This window comes from Gymnoscopelus braueri, assembly GCF_963280865.1.
Source record: "Gymnoscopelus braueri genome assembly, chromosome: 19".
Lineage (NCBI taxonomy): Eukaryota > Metazoa > Chordata > Actinopteri > Myctophiformes > Myctophidae > Gymnoscopelus > Gymnoscopelus braueri.
This window is the reverse complement of record NC_137621.1, coordinates 30366950-30384936: the sequence shown is the minus strand read 5'-3', so window position 1 is coordinate 30384936 and position 17987 is coordinate 30366950. Positions and strand designations below refer to the sequence as shown.

Below are 17987 nucleotides of genomic sequence, written 5' to 3'. Positions count from 1 at the left end.
GTTCACCTGGAAACTGTCGTGGATGTCCCCTTGGACATCCAGGTTCTCATCAAAACTATCCAGCATCATGGCAATGTTCATGGCATCGCTTTCTTTGGAACCCTTAGCATCACCTCCAAAGCGTCCTCAAAAGTAAAAGTACCCATTATGCACAATGTCCCATTTCACAGGTTTCAAGTGCAAAAAAAAAACAGATCTACAAGCTCACCTCGCATCACGAAGCGTTGTGAGCTTGTAGATCTGCAATTTTCAAATAGCCAATATGTAAATAGGGCTGGACTCTGGAGTGAATTGTAGTGGAGAAAAGTACAATATTTGCCTCTGTGGAGTAGAAGTAAAAGTACTGGCAATTGTAAATAAGTAAATAAGTAAATAAGTAAATAAGTAAATAAGTAAATAAGTAAAAATACGTAATTCATAATTGTACTTAAGTACAGTACTTGAGTAAATGTACTTAGTTACTTTACACCACTGGGCAAAACCATAGACTGTATCATGGGCAAAGCATACCCTATGATGCACCAGCTCCGTGACGTCACCCCCCTTTCCCATCAGTCCTACAGCCACGCACCTCTTTCAGCAGAATGGCGGCTCTTTTGGAATCGCTTCTTCTGAAGAAAGTGGAGCTTAACAGGGCCTTGCATTGGCTGAAAAACACAGAGGTGAGTAACGCTGTCATTAGAAGTCGCACAGGTGACAACGTTCGACACACGGTGGTCCTCGCATGGCCCGAGACATGAGATGACATCAACCCACAACAACCGATGTAAACAAAACTTTCAGCTAGCATGCTAGCTGGCTACGCTAACGTAACGTTGGCTGCATGACTACCAGGCTACGTTACTTTGCTTCAAGTCAATGCACTGCAGTTCAAGAATTCCAAATGAACCTTTTAAAAGCTTGTGATGGCTGTTCTCTATCAACATAAGTCTCCATGCAGGGCTTTAGAGCTACAGTGTGTGTTCCACCTAGCTGCAAGCAACTTCCATTCAACCTGTGTCCTCTTGTGAGCTAACAGGCTGTAACTGTCCGAAACATCCAGATGTTATGTTGGGTTGGGGTTGACTTGAGTCGACATAGTATTTTAAAATGACCAATGTTGATTATATGAGAAATTCGAGTAGTATTGTTTATTGTGTATATCTGTCTTATATGTCATCATGATTTGTGTGCATGGGGTTCTCATCTTAAACTAAGCTAAGTGCTTAATGAGTCTTCCAGATTAGTAGACCTTGTATTGTGAATTTGTACTTCCATGTACTATTATTCTCATGTCTTACTAAATAAAAGTACATCAATCAATCAATGTTTTGCATATTGTCAGCAAGCAAACGTATAGACTTTGTGTCATTCCAACAGGATGGTGACTGCTTGTCGCTCAGTGAAGATGTGGTGACAGTCCATAGGCAGGAGTTTGTCCCTTTCCTCTTGAACTTCCTGAGGGAGCAAAGCAGCCGAGCCCTGACCCATGGCCCCGCAACACCCGCCAAGACCCCCAGGCCGACCGCACACTCTCAGGGCTTCTCCAGCGAGCGCAGGGGTGGAAGGTCTGCAGGAGGAGGTTCTCGTAATGCCAGCAGGGTCCAACTCTTTTCCCCTGCTCCCTCCGTGTCTCCTGCAGCAGAGTGGGAGCCTGTTGGCCAATCTGGGTCCCACTGTCTCAGTGGGGTCAGTGACTTCAGCAGCCCCTCGTTCACCTCGGCATGGAGTCCCACCTGCAGGCCCTCGGGGTCAGAACGCCGACCAGCCCAGAGGATCAGTCTCGGGGACTACATGGTTTCCCCTCCTGAGGTTCAGCACAGCCCCAGCCTGCCGCCACAGAAGGGTCGCAGGAGGGGTGGTGGAGGCATGGTCATAGGAGGACAGGGGAGACACGGAGGAGGACGTGGCGTACACCAGAGTGAGGACATGGGACGATGGGAGAGTAGCGGGAGGAGATCGGGTAGTAAAGGAGGAGGAGGAGGAGGAGGAGGAGGAGGAGGAGGAGTAGGGTACAGTAGGGTCAGTGAGCAGGTTTCACCTTCTTCGACTCCAAGTCAACTCAACTTCAGCAATTTGGAGGAATTCCCCCCTGTTGGCGCATCACCCGTTTCAACCCCGTAAGTAGTGTACACAATGACAACAATTTCACATCAGGATAATTGTGTTGCCATTCATGTGTTATCTCTCACTGTGCGTTCATAACCATCTACATGGGAAAGTAGTTTAAAATGAATTTGCTTCAATGTATGCTTTCCAATATTCATAAATCTGACTTTATATACAGTATATATATTTTAACAGCAGATTGTCCTTGAAGTGTAGTCCACTGACGAGATATTTATTAGTAACTAGACCTAAACAATTCATTCAGTTTGATTGCTTGGCTCTTGCATATTTCCATTACTGTCTCTAATATGACCTCCAGAATGACCAAGCCATCCCGAAGAATAAACCCAACACCGGTCAGTGCTGAGAGGCCACATTCCAAACCAAAGAGTTGCTTCACCTCCACCCCATTCAGCAAGCCCTCCACTCCTCCGTTAAGTGGAGACGCCCCGGGGCCGGAGGGGCCACTGTCAGTAGGCAGCCCTCTCAGTCTGCAGGAGGAAAGGGAACTGCTCAAGAGGGAAAAGTAAGTGGACATAAACCACCATTTTTCTATTTGTTCTTTAAAGTAGATTCACTGATCCCTCATGACAAATTAAAACGCTACTGTAGCCAAGATAATACAAAAGGAACAAAGTTGCACAAGACACACATAAATACAATCTTACAGATCTGGTTATCAAAGAATAGTCACTCCCTGTACATTTGCTAATACTGTATGTAGGGCTGTACCCTGAAAATAGACTATTTCAATAGTCAGTCGAAGACCCCTCATTCGACGGAGATTGTTTGATTCAAGCAGTTAGCGTCTCGTTTCACCTACTTCTAAGTTAGTCTATCTACTTCCAGTAGGTAGACTGTAGGCTAAAACCTGTGCTGACTGATCATATTACAAGTTAACGATAAAAAAAATAAAGTGGGTCTTATTTCGAATTCCGCCCAGTTTTTAGAGGAAATTAGATTTCAATTGGAGCTATTTTGATGCTGGTCAAAAGTAAATAAACAATGAATGGACATGTTTGGACAGTAAATTGCAGGCAATTCACAGGAGTGGGAACTGGGATATATACTGTGCATACATGCATGCAATCAATAACGCTGATCGCCCATGGGTATGCACAGTCAAGCCATGTGCAAGGTTTCACCTAGCCTTGTTTTATCATCACTTGTCTCCAGGTCTAAGCGTGCTGCTCAGCAGTCCCCTCTGCTCTCCTCTCTGGAACTGTGCACTCCTACCAAGTCAGGGCTGAGAATGAGTTCCAAGGTTACCCCAGACACGCATGCGCTGAGTCCAGAGCCCACCAAAGTCACCCTTACTTCTGAACTGGACCTCCTTGCAGAGCTGTACTGCATCTGCATTTCTGGTAAATAGCCACAAGGGGGGGCTAAACTTTATTAAGCACGTTGTGGTTAGAAAATTATCACCCAGTGTTAAGTTTAAATAGGATAATGGTTGTAAGATAACAAAAAAGCCTTATGCTTTAAAAGTCGGGCAGTACAACCACAAGATTAGAAACAAAAGCGCTGGCCTTGATATATGGATTTTAAGAAGGGATGTAACTCAACACTTTTTTAAATGCCTAACTCATCCATAGATGATGATGCTGATGATGATAAACCTGATATTGTGTTTCTGTGTTACAGAAAACCTGGTGCCAAATATATTCCTGGAGCTTTTCTTTGTGGTGCAGTTGCTTACCTCCCGATCCCCACTCACCTCTGAGGAAGATGAAGACAGTCTCTGTGCGGTCAGCCCAGGTTAGTATTGCCTTCTTGTGTTGTAAATGATGATCTGTTTGAATGAATGTAGGCCTATAATATGAGATGTTTTCTTCTTCCATTTAAGTGCTGAATGACTGTTGATGAAAATGCAGTATGCTGTCAATGATTACCTACCCAGCTCCTTTTTTCTTTTCTTTCAGGTGTTCTGGAAAGAGGTTATCTCAGGCACATACACAACTGTGTGTATTTTGCAGTGAGGTTGCTGGAGAACCAGTTTCAGTGAGTCATAGAATTATCTTGTTTATGGCGTTTGTCCCATATACACACACATGCACAAGTCCAGTCGTTGTAATTGTAATTGGAATGTGTTTGTTCTCTGTTTTTTATCTGTATTTTTGTCCTTTGTTGTTGTTGTTGATCCACAAATGTTGGCCCATGTAGTCTCATACACAAATGCAGAAGTCCAGGCCTTATAGCTTATAATTGTAATGTTCTTTCTGGTTTTAAAATTTGTATCTGTATTTGCATGCTTTATTGCTCCACAAATTCTGTCGTGCTAAATGTACAGTACATTATAGATAGATACAAGCAGAAAATATCAGCTTGCCTGATGTTGCCAGGGTTATTGCACTGACAACGTGTCGCTTGTTAATCAGCATGTTCAGGTTTAGGTACCCAGCCATGGTTCCTGTTGTGTAGACCAGAGCTTGATCGGCAAGAGTTAAAGAGTCACAGAGACAGGGAGGGAGAGTCAGTGAGAGAGGGAGGGACGGAGAGAGAGAGAGAGCGCCTATTTCACCTATGCAATAACCCAGACACAGCTAGGCACGGAAATGTGAACACGCTGACCGACATGTCGTGAAGCAATGCGTTTGTGAGTGGCTGAGCGCAAGCTTATAATGTGTCTAGAAGCGCCCATTTTTTGCTATAAATTTTACTTGAGTACTACATATGCAAATTTCCCCATTGCCATATGACTCTGATTACTAGGGTCAAATTGTCTCTGCACTAAATCCTAACTAGTTTTCTTCATGTGACAGCTTGGTAGCTCAGCTAGACAAGTGCACCTTACGGCTGCTGGCTGAGAACGAGAGGGTGGCCTGTTTCTCTCCAGCTCTCAGGGACCGCCTGACACAGGCTCAGGACACCAGCACAGCCAAGGTACAACACATACATGCTACTTTTACATAGAATTCTGTACATGAGAATTTTTTTTTGAGGACCCCCTCGAAAACGAGATGTTTCATCTCAAGGGGTTGCTCCTAATAAAGAAATTTCAGACAGACATGTAATGAAAATGCTCCATAGGTGCATTGCAGGGTTTGGTAAAAAGTGCTACAATAACTAATCTCTTGACTATTTCATTTGCAAAACTATTTATGTTTTTCCCTTCCAGCTCTCTCCTTCAGTTTCCACATTCATCCATTCAGTCCCATTCCAGCCTGCCACTGACAATAGGTCCAATTTCACCAATGATAAGGCCTTCCACATCTTTAAAAAGCAGAGGTACTGTATATATATGTTGTATTTCAGAAGTTGCCTTACTGAGGTGCATTCAGCTGTTTTGTTGCTAGAAATAGTGTATGCACGTGTTACATATTCTGGTTTAAAGACATGTGTTGGAGAGTCACATGTGTGTATACTGTATAGGTAAAATGCATGGGTAAATTCCTGTACATAAGATATTTTTAAGATATTTTATCTTTTTGCGTTATAGGGATATTTTCTATGCGATCTTACGAGAGTGGGAGGACTGTCACAAAGAACCTGGGTGGAACTTTGAGGTGGTTTTAGGCAACAGGATCAGGTAAGCCTAGTGAGCCATAAAGTTCCACATTCAATTTCTTTGTGATAAGACTTGCTAGCTGCAAGCCACCTGATGCTAAAATGACAGCGTCTCTCCTTTCAGAGCAATGGTGAGTCAACTGACGTCTGCAGGAAACCACTCGCATTTTGCCCGTCTTTTCCTCAAGCAGCTGGAGCAGGTAAACCGTTTGTTGGCAGGTCACACTCACACACCCAGTAGGTTGTAGGTTGAAGCGCTAAGCATTCCGCTAACCCCAGCTCATTTTTGACACAGGCATTCTTTTCCCAGTACATTCTAAAAGTACTGGGATAATTGTTCACATACATCATACAAATTGTCACACAAAACCGTGACGATTTCCTCGGTTCCTTTCCTCCAGATGTGTAAGGGCCCCCGTGTGAACAGCTCTCCCGGGGACACCCCCGACGCTGACCTACTGGGCATGCTTGGAGCTGACAGCCTGGGACGACTGAAGCGGCTGGAGGAGCGTCTGATTCAGCCCCAGGGCATCGTTGGACCCTGTCCTCCGCCGTCGTTTCCTGGCCACCAGGAGTTCTTCAGGGACTTCCTTCAGATGGCCAGCTGGTGAGATGACATCTCAAAGTATAAATGGCACTATTTGGAGCCCATAGTAGTGCTAAGATCAAATACATTGTCACAGTCTAATTCAAGTGTCTTGCCAGAAGTAGATACCCCGGGGTGGGTTAAGCTACAACGACAAAGCAAACTGACATCATGGTAGTCCTGAGATGCTGCTAATGAAATGAAACAATGATGATGTATTCATTTAACAATTTTGATTATTTTTTAACATGGTAAATGTACACAAATGATAGCAAGTTATCGGAAATCAAACATACATCTTCACATGACTTAACATGTTGTTTACCCAGTAGTAAAACAAAGCAAAAACATAAAAACATTTTAATTTCATAATTCTTATTTTTATGTCATTGCAGCAAAGACATTCATAATTTCTTGTCCGCTTAAGCCCAGTATACTGTGTTGTGTGACAAACGGCAAAAACAGCTGATGTATAAGCTCACTCTGCATCGAGATATGCTATTTTGTAATAATTGTAATATATTTTCCTATAATTAAATGCCCGGAATAGTAATAAAAATAATGCCATGTTGAAAGTGGTTAAATAGCACATATTTGCCATTTTACATAATTTAATTTGATACATTATCAATTACTAGTCTAGAATGTATGTTGCTTGATCTACTCCACTTAACCTACTTCTTATTTCAGCCAACAAACACAGTGTATTTATCATAATGCAGAGGGTACACAGTAAAATCATTAGTACAGTAAATTCACCCAAATGGTCACTTACGGGTCAATTTGTATTGAGTTAAATGAACACTGATCTTTACTGTGTATGGCCAGCAACAAAGCTACGACAACAAACTGCCTCACTGAACCACTCATGCAATGTACCTTAAGTAGGCCTTGACCTAATAATAATAATAATGCTTGTCTGCATGTGACCTAACATCTTCATATGTGTTGCATGCCAGCTGCCAGCTGAACCAGCACCTGAAAGACAGCTTGTGTCAGCAGCTTCTCCAGCTGGACGAGGTGTCCATCCTGGGCCCGACTGCCTCCACTGGGGAGGGAGAAGAGGAGGCAGAGGGAGACATAGAGCAGCAGGTGCATCACGGATACTTAGGGCTGTCACGATTACAAATTTAAGTTGATGATTAATTGTCACTCAAATGATTGTGATTAACGATTTAATTGTGTGTTTGGCTTTGAACATTGGAACACATGAAGCCTAAAGGCTTCGTAGTCAAAAATTGCACAGGGCAGATATGACGAATAACTGAAATATACAAAGAAATTATTGACATATTTAATAATTTTTGTAAAAAAAAAAGCAGAAATAGCTGATCTACAAGCTTACAACTCGTCACGAATGCGTTGTAAGCGTGTAGATCTGCTATTTATGCTCTTTTTTTTTATATTTGAAAATGTGTGAACATTTTTCAACCTGGAAACGATTATGATGATTATAATTGCGATTATCTAATAATAGTTGTGACAGGCCTATGGATATCGGGGGGAAAAAATAAATCAAAAAGAAAAAAGATTTTGTAATATTTTTGTAATGGCTAAAAAAATAAAAGAAGAAATAATTCCTAAAATATCATCAATCACACTTCTTCACTTATGTCTGTGTACTCCTTATTCAGGACGAAAAGCAGAGGTTCTCTTCAGTTCTGCTCCTGGCCCGGCTCCTGGCCAAGTTCCTGGGGTTCATCTCCTTCCTGCCTTACCAGACACCTGAGAGGCCATCGAGGGAGATACAGGAGAGTGCAGTGGCCCTCCGCAGCAAAGTAGGAAAGCAATGACAAACATAGCATGTGACTTATCATACTTAAATGTGGTTTGATGTACTGAATTGAATCAAATCCACTCTCAAAAATGTGTCTACCTTTTCTTGCACCAATTATTTTGTCCCTTGTGGGGAACTCTACTCCCCTGACACAAGCTAGACATTTCTTTCTTCTTAGGTTAATTGTTTTATTTTGTGAACGTAATTATTTGGGCAGTTACACAGTGCGTTTTTTCTTTTCTTTTTGCAGTTACACAGTGCATTTCAATTGTATTCAATGAATCTAACATTGCACTCATTCTCTGTCCTCCGTGTATCAGAGTGCTCCAGTGCTAGATGTGTGCGCCGTGCTGCGTAACAGTGTGCAGAGGAGGAGGACCATTCTAACTGTTCCCTGGCTGGTGGAGTTCCTGTCCATGCTGGACTTCACTGGACCCCTGCTGCTGTGCTACAGGACTGCATTGGGCATGCTTCTGCTCCTTTATAGGTCTGTCTGTGTGTTCTGTTTCAATGCACAACATTGACGCTCGTGAGAAAATTACTTATTTTCAAGAGAAAACACTGCACTTAAATCCTTACACTGGCTCCCTGTGTGTAAAATAATCTATTCTATATACTACTGTTGGTCTATGAAGCTTTGAATGGCCAAAAATACATTTCTGATCTTGTGCGATATTATGAATCACCCAGATCTCTCAGGTCATCTGGAGGTCTGCGTTCTGTCCGTAAAACCAAAAATAAACGCGGGGAAGCCGCATTTAGTTTTTATGCACCACATATCTGGAACAAACTCCTAGAAAACTGCAGTTTTTTTGCACCACTCTTATTTCTTTTAAATCACAACTAAAGAGAAAGACCTTTCTGTTTGCCGCTGCCTTTGATTTAGTAATTTGTCTTTCTCTTCTGCACTGTAATTGTGTTTGTTAGTTTTACTTCTTATAATGTTTTATGCATCCTAATGTCATTTTATAATTGTGTTTCCTTTGCTTGATGTTTTGTGTAAAGCACATTGAATTGCCTTGTTGTTGAAATGTGCTATGCAAATAAAATTGCCTTGCCTTGCCATATCTGCAATGTCCTGGCTTTGATTCCTATTTCTTTTCTTCCTATTCCTATTTAGGCAGATGGTCCTGGGCAAGAGTAGTGAAGTTTGTTACCTAAACCAGCTCCTCATGGTGGCTGTATTGGGTTGGCTCTTCCAGGTGAGACATGTACAGGGTACATGAGGACCATGCAGTTGTATTGAACCATCCAAATACTTAATGTGCCCCTGCACCCCTTATTTTTGGACTATTATAGACCACTTATATTCATAATGATCACTTTAAAGGCTAATTTATACAGCATAGCGCAACCCTTTTTGCGTAACAAAAATATTAAATTAATACATTAAATTAATTGATATTAAAAAATATGTATATGTAGAAAATTGACTTTCAACACTTTTTGATGATACATTGGCAACAGGACATTTTTGTCAAGTGACACTTGTCAAAACTTAAGGATCAAGTATAATTAGCCTTTATACATCATATGTCTATTTAATTTGTATCTTCCAGATCCCAGTGATACCGGAGGACATTTTCTTTACTAGCGACTTCACTGCAGTCGCTAAGCTGGAGGACAGCAGTCCCAGTACTCAGGGACTTGTAAGTGATTTTTTTAATGAGATATCTGTATTCCTCTCTAGAAAATACACTGTAATCCCATTGAATTGATCCCTGTTTCATTTCCACTGAATCCTCCTCCTGCTTGTTGGGGTTTCCACTACATTTTCCAGGACTGCATTCCCCTCGTGGACCAGCAACTTCTCTATACTTGCTGTCCCTTTCTGGGTAAGTGCAAACAGTTGCGGTTAGTTTTATTATTGATAATTGCATTTGATACTTTGATACTAATAATATACACATTAAACATTCCTCTGTATTGGATTCTGTCTAGTTATTGATCATTCTATCAATTAATATAACTTTTGTTTAGTCAAATAATAATGTAATATTGTTAACAGTAATTTTTATTTTTATTTAATTTAACCTTATCAGGTGAGTTCCGTAAGCTGCTTGCTGCCTTTGTGTCTGGAAGCACAGCAAAAAGTGGAGGAATTATCCGCAAAATCACTCCGACGTCTGCTGAGCCCAAAGATAAGCCCCCTACTAACAGGTTACAGCAGAAACTAGAGGCAAGTCACTGAGAGAGGCAGTAAATAAAGCTATGAGATTGACTCAGTGAATTGTTTGCATGCTATTAAACTCAGAATGAGAATAGTAACATCCATTCAATCATCATTCATTGTGAATTTGTCTTGAAATCAAGAAACCAGATTCTTGAAATAACCCTTAAGAAAACCATTTATAATGATGTCTTACTGTCTAAATGTAAGAAAGAAGTTAACCATAGTTTATATTCATCAGACATTCATGTATTTTCTTAACCTTGTTCACAAAATTGCTCCTATAGCCTCCATAATGGTACACCACAACTTTAGACGAGCATGGGAGAAGAGCATTTTGGTCGGACCTTTTAGACAAAAGTATTATAAATGTAACTGTGTTGTTTTACATTCTTTTGCCTAATAAAAATGTCAATCAATCAATCAATGGGTTCCATTGTATTTCAGAAGCTGTCAATATGATATGTAAGACCTGAAGAAGACTTTATTTAGACATTTTTTGTTTTCTTCTTAAAGGGGTAGTTCACCCCCCAAATAACTTTTTTTCTATTGATTACTCACCCCATGGAGCCTTGAATTCATGGATATTTATTTGTTTTTGTCGCATTCCTTCCTTTATTATTTGATTATAATAAATTTAGCCCCATTGATTCCGGTAGGAGACACAAATGCATTTGTGTCTCCTACCGGAATCAATGGGGACACATTTATTATAATCAAATTATTGGCTTAGTAATGTGACAAAAACAAAATGAATGATCTATGAATTCAAGGCTCCAGATGGTCAGTAATCAATAGAAAAAAAGTTATTTTGGGGGTGAACTACCCCTTTAAACATTTTTATTTTATAAAGTTCTTAAGATTTTGTGAATCCGACCCCATAAGTTTAAGTGTATGTATTTCTTTTTTGTCTTAATGAAGGTCGACCTTGAACAAGCTTTCTTTCACAACCAGCCTCCATCTCTGCGGCGCACTGTGGAGTTTGTTGCTGAGAGGGTTGGGTCCAATTGTGTCAAGCATATGAAGTTAGTACCACTGTACCGTGCATGTGCGTGCGTGCATGCATGCATGTGTCCACGACATGAAGCTAACTTTGCTTTTGTCCACTGGCCATAGCGTATCTTCAATTCCAAAGTATCACTTTCTATTTTAGCAGCCAAACTATTGTTAACAATCAACGAGAACCCTTAAACAACATTTGATTATCAGCTTGCTGCTACCATTGACAAACTTTGCATGCACGGTCTACATTTTAAGCACTTGCTGTTGGCGAACTTGATTTTACCCTTAACTGATCTGTGTATGTGAATTAAGTTCTAAACTTTTAGTTTTAACCACACTGAGCATGAGTGTATGTCATTTTTATATATGGTTGTGTTGTTTCAGGGCTACGTATGTGAATGAGCTGGTCCAGAGAGGAGAGAAGATGCTGAGGGATAGACTGAAGTCCCCTACCCCCAATGCTCTTAATCTCAATGACTCCATCTGTGTTCAGCTGTGTGATGGAGGAAGGGAGGCCCTGAAAAGAGCCACCAGGTACCACAGCTCCTTATTGTGCCCAGTCATGTTTCCCATCTTACTGGACCAATACAAGGTCAAACCTAGCCTTAGATTATATGAAAACTCAGAGCTCATAGAGCTGGCCTCCAAATGTCTCATTATTCGCTGTCAGTTTATGGGTGTTTTGACTATTACTGTCGTGTGTGTGTGACTGTCTGGGCTACTTGCTCTCTTTGTTACTGTTTTTATCAGTTATTTATCAAAGTGTATGAGGAGTCATCACTTGGTCTCATTCTTTCTGAGGTTGGTAATGATAGGCTATTTAATTTGGTTTTCTTCCATCACATACAGTGTAACTAGCAGACTGATTTGAATTCCTACCCATTATTTTGTTTAATGTCTTCCATGTATATGTTGTTTAATCTGTATAAATCCATAAAACCAAAACCACTTCATAAGAACAGTCAGTGTTGGTGTAACTAAGCGATTCACAGACATGATTTTACACTACAACTTTCATGAGCTGGCAATTCCTGTTTTTACATAGATATGGCTAATGTTACTGGTTCTCAGGACATGACTTAACATATATCATAAAGTGTTGGCCTTTGATAAGATAACAATCGCACCGCAAAGAGCCTTAATTTGTTTTTAATTAATCGAGTTTTCAACTAACTGTTTGGAAAATACACAGAATATCCGCAGCTTGAAAAAAGGTATTTGGAACAGCCCTATAATTCAATCTTTATTTCAGACTCAGGGTCCATATAACAAAACAGGATGACAATCACACAGATAAAAATAAATAAAAGCAAAAATAAAATAAAACACATTAAAATAAAACAGTCCAACTACAGCTGCTCATAGTCAGTAGAGGCTGTTGCGCCAATGTCTCCATAACATGGAAGAGAACAGAGTAGAACTCTTGATAGGGTTAATTAAAATCTTAATGACATGATTGTCAGACTCTTCAAGACGACATATTAATTTGTACATTACATTTCTTAATAGGTCTATAGAATTCTATTTATAATATTATATAGAATTGCCATAATGTTTTTCTCCTATTCGAGTGGTTTAAATGTTTCTTTTTGATCATATTCTCATTTGTGTCCATAGATTCTGCAGCAAGAAGAGCCCAGAAGCCATAAGAATGCTTCTACCGGAAGAGACCTCCCCTGCTGTGAGTTCTATAATGCCAGTAACCTTCCTAAATAACCAAACACCTCTCGCCAGATTGTGTGTTTGGTCAATTGACAACTCACGGCTGTGTCTTCCCACAAGGTCCTGACCACAGCTGAAAACATCACCAAACGACTGGCCACTGAAAAGGCCTGCACCTGGCTCTCTGCCAACATCACAGGTAGCTGGAGAACAGACAGAGTAAACGCTTTCTGATTAGTCTTAGAAGTATTTTTGCTGCTTGGCTTGGATTTAAGTTATTTCTGAACCATTTGTCTTTACATTGCCATGTATTGTGTATGGATAGGGAAGAATGGTTAAAAGCTGACACATCTAATAACATTTGCATCATGCATAGAATTTGCACGATACTTGTCCCAACGCCTTGTCCCTTACCTGATCATCTTATTTCCTTTCCTCACTGTCAGCTCTTATAAAGCGTGAATGGAAGACCAGGTTTGATCGCGTGATGAAGTCTCAGGCCAATCCTCCAGGGTCCGATTCAGTGGATGTGGAGGGGGTTGGAGTCGGCATGGCCACCCAGGAACAGCCCATCACCCCTAAGAGAAGACAGGATGTTGAGACAGGGACCACCTGTCCTCCAGACTGCAGCCACAGTGCCCCTCTGCCCTCTGATGTCCTCATAGATATTAAGGTACACTAATGTGAGAGGATATGTTGCCAAAAATGTTATTGACATTAAGGTAATTTATGAGGGAGATGTGTTGTGATGTACAGTAACTACATAGTGATTCTAAAGATATAACAATACTAAAATTGTCTCTCTAGGTGGGAATTCCACAAAATGTAACTTTCCATAATTTTTCTGCAAGCATAGACATTTTCCCTAGATTTCCCTGTTTCTGTTTTCCCCAAGTGAATTTTGAGCTCACAACATTAACACTTTACCTGCCAATCACGAGTATAACTGTTGATGAAAAATACACCCGTTTACTGCCATCCACGAGTATAACCGTTTTTCAAAAAACTTTTTTTTTTCAATTTATCCACACAGAACCAGAGATATCACGATCCAAAGATTTCTAGCTCCATTCACTCCTTGGTTAACTTATTACTTTAAAATCCTGTATCTCGGCTCCTGTGCAAAAAAAATTTAAACACTGGCACTGGGGGAAGTAAAATAAAAAAAAACCTCTGGCAGGGAATGTGTTAAGGAAAGTCCAATCTCGTGTTATCACTGCATTATATTGCCTAGACCAGGGTAGGAAACATATTCACAAATCACAATCAAACCTCCAAAGATAGAAATCTGTTCCTGATTAACATAGAAGTGAATGATTATAATTTATATATAGTATCAGTCATAAGATTCTGCTTAATTCTGTGCCTCTGGGTTGTGTTTAGGAGGTTCTGAGCATTGCAGTAGGACCCAGGACAGACGAGGAACTGGTTTCTGGCTCTCAACTCAAAACTTTACTGGGGAGACTGGGAGACACACTGACCTGCAGAAAGGTACAAGAGAGACAAGAGAGCACTAGTCACACATAGGATTATTGTTCCTTTGCCGTTTCTTTATAGTTTGTATACAAAAATGTTGTTTAACTTGGTGTCTCTGAGCTTGGACACATCTTTGAGCTGGTTTGTGACAAATGGGGAGATGGGATTCTTGTAGCGTGTTTATTTCCTGTTATTTGTAATTGGATATTACTGTTTATCTGTCCCTAGATAAAGGCTGATCTACAGCACAATGATCAAACTTGTGATCTTTTAGTCGACTCTGTGACTCATTATCTTGTCTTTCCCAAAAGTTCTTAACTCCAGTGTCAGAGCAGATGCTGCTTCGCTCCACTGTCCTTCTGGCCTGCAAACTAGGTGAGAGAGCCAGCACTATAAACCATGTGTGTATAGGGCAAACAAATGTTTATCATGTCCTCTTATCATGTAATCTTATATCTTGTTAATTTGGGCTGTTATGTGTAAACTATTGAACAAAGTTTGTTTCCTGTGTTTGAATCCTTATGTCCTTTAGTAACTTTGGAGAAATACTGTATAAATCATGATACGTGATTATATTTCTCATTCTAGCCCTTGCAAAACCATATCACGCCTGTTTCATTTGACTTTGAATGCATTGGTTCTCAAAGTGGGGTCTGGGGACCCCCACGGGTCCTTGAGGGAGTTCCAGGGGGTCCCCAGCTAAATGATGGATACCAAATGGACCCTTATGGGTCTGTAACTGACAGTGTACAAATGGAGTTCCATTTGTACACTCTCAGAGTTAAATTAACATTGATTTTACAATATAAATTGAGGTCCCAGAGATAGAAATGCCATTAAATGAGGTTCCATAACTTGTCAAAGCATGTCAAACTGGAATCACTGCTAGAGCCGTAAAAATCTTCTCTTATGGGGGTCCTTGGCATATCTTTTCAAATGGGGGTCCGCAGGCTAATAAGTGTCAATTTGGGGATCCTTGACATGAAAAAGTTTGAGAACCACTGTTTTGATGTATCACACTGTAAACTGACTGCCAATGCGTTCACTCAGTGTCTGGAGAGCTGCCAATATCCTGTCTCCAAGAGTGCAGCAGTGGCAGTAGGGTTGCTGCTGTAAGCACTGGTGCAGAGTCTGTTCCGCATGTCAGAGGTGTGTTGGAGCAGCTGGCTGCACTGTGGGAGAGAGATTGCTGCTCATCTGCGCCGCTCCACCTGCTTCTCACCCAGCTCACTGTCACTGCCGTGCTGAAGGCCAGTGACATAGAGGTAGGAAGATCACACAGCATTTCAATTTCAAGAAATGATACTTTGGCGTTTGTGATTGAAACGCATGTTGTCAGCAACACGTGGTGCATACTATACACCACGTGTTGCTGACAACATGCGTTTCAATCCACTGCTATATACTGAATAGCAGTGGATCCCAACTTCCAGGATCCCCTGGTAGTGCCGGGTTTCCTTAATTGCATTCACCTGGTGTCCTCTTCTCGTCAGGGACTAGTTTGTCCCGATAGCATATAAATGTAATAGTGATACCGTGAGGACCGGAGTTGGGAACTACTGGTATATATGCATCATGTGAGTGTGATCCATGTATTAACATTCACCCCTCTTACAAATCTTACATTTGATTCCAGTGTATTTATTGTCTTACTTTCTATTTCTATAATGTTTTCCCTTCCCAATCTAGTCGTTATGCCTATTCATTTCTCCTCAAACATTATTATTGGTATTGTCTAATAATTTCACCTTTCCATATGTGATCAGTGGAACAACTACCTGTTCCTGGTGAGACGGCTGGTGGACAAAGGTCTGCTGAAGGAGGAAGAGGTGATGACTCAATGGAAGAAGCTGTCCAATTTACCATTACCAGTGGTGAGGGTCTTTCTTCTCTGGTTACTGTTGTTGTTTTCCATAGTACTTATCATTATGCTCTCTTTGTAAAATCATTCTCTCTTTTGTCTTTTGGTCTGCTTCTTTCCTTCCTTTGTTTTCCATTTCTCTCTTTTTTTGTCTTTCTTTTATCTGTTTTACTGTATGTCCCTCAACCCTCTCTCCTTTTGTTCTCTCTCTCTCTCATATATATCTCCTCAGGATTTTATAGAGAACCTTCAGCTGCGGTCAGAGTCTGCCAGCCCCTCTGAGGTGCAGAGTGGCGTGGACATAATGCAGGTCTCACAACAAACAGTAGAGGGCGCTACTTGACCATCCTCCCCAGAGCCCATCTCAGAGTGATCACCACAGCGTTGTAACTGACAGGCATTATTACTGTGCTGTGAAAGACACATCGGTGATCTGTTATTGTTAACTGGCCACTCTTCAGACCAGACTTTGTGCATAGGTTTGTATAGCTCCGCACAGGCTGTGCAAGCTACAGACCATTGTTCTGTACCTGCTATGCGACATCCACCTATTCACAACGGCCTCTGCTCCTTTGTAAAGGTGCAAATAAACCATTAAGTCCTGCCACTCAGGATTAGAAGATGGGGGCATATATGGATGATCTGTGGAGATAACAGTGTTCTGATTTCGAGATGGGAGAAAGGACATTCCTCAAGCCAGAGGGTGTATGGCACAGAGCCTAGTCTAAGTTGAATTAAAACATTCTCTGTAGGCTATCTGGGGACACAACAGAATCATGAACCATATGGGTGGGAAGAAATACTGTAGTGAGCAGTTATTAAAAATGGTGAGGAAAATGTGATAATTACTGTTTCAGGACATTCACAGAAAAAAGGTAATTGTTTTAGTCCGGCACTTTTTACATAATGCCTTTGACTGGCAGCACTAGTGATCACATAATTGTTTCTTGAATGCCAAGGCTGCATCTGTGACACTTTTTTTTAGTTCATGTTGAACGTGTTATACGTGTTGCTTCTAAATGACTGAAATGTTATGTTGTCAGACAATGAAATAATAAAGATGTATTCTATTAAAAGCTTGTATTGTGCTTTATTGAATAGCATAACCATCTAGTATATTCATAGGAAAACATGGCTTTAAAACGTTATACAAAATGTTATCCTTTTGTTTGTGGGCAGTTTTTAGTACTGTACTAATCTCAAGAACAGATTCTGCTCTGCGTTTGTGAGATGCGTTTGTGAGATAGACAGATTCTAAGTGAGATAGTAAAAAACAGCAGAGGGCGCTGTTTTTCCTTATCATTTGGCGATGGGTTCCCAGATTGGTACTGTACTGAAGTACTGTACTACTACAATCTTGAGGTATTTTTTACTTTACTGGAGTATTTTACATTTTCAGTACTTTTACTTCTACGCCACTACACCTCAGAGGCAAATATTCTTTACTCCACTACAATTATTTGACAACTTTAGTTACTATTTTGTAGATATAGATTGTTATTACAAAACATACATTACCCACTTCAGCCATATATATATATATATATATATATATATATATATATATATATATATATATATATATTATATTTGATTTTTTCCCCCAAAATTTTCAATTATAACTTTTCAATCATTTTCAATAGATTTTTATACATTTGAAAACTTGTGAAATGGGACATTCTGCATAATGAGTACTTTTACTTTTGTTCTTTATTTTAATACCAATACTTTTGTACTTTTTTTTACTTAAGTACATTTTGAATTCCGTACTTTTTACTTGTATTTCTACATGCCAAAAAGAATCTTAGAGGGGGAGTGCCCGTAGCCATGAGCATCTGCGCTCCTGCCTCGCCCTATC

The 17987-nt window shown here is 40.5% G+C and overlaps 1 protein-coding gene across 1 annotated transcript; it reads left to right on the top strand.

Annotated features, from left to right (window-relative positions):
• Positions 1-581: 581 nt before the first annotated feature.
• On the top strand, positions 582-17205 carry cdan1 (codanin 1). The gene is made up of 28 exons (XM_080414462.1): positions 582-662; positions 1360-2099; positions 2408-2614; positions 3265-3452; positions 3733-3846; positions 4011-4089; positions 4851-4971; positions 5207-5316; positions 5528-5617; positions 5720-5795; positions 5997-6202; positions 7141-7273; positions 7816-7959; positions 8279-8445; positions 9079-9160; positions 9518-9607; positions 9739-9793; positions 10001-10137; positions 11050-11153; positions 11515-11664; positions 12748-12811; positions 12913-12991; positions 13239-13465; positions 14176-14283; positions 14580-14643; positions 15319-15533; positions 16035-16142; positions 16362-17205. The coding sequence occupies exons 1-28, from the start codon at positions 585-587 to the stop codon at positions 16470-16472; spliced, it is 4047 nt and encodes a 1348-aa protein (XP_080270588.1). The 5' UTR covers positions 582-584; the 3' UTR covers positions 16473-17205.
• The last annotated feature ends 782 nt before the right edge of the window (positions 17206-17987 follow it).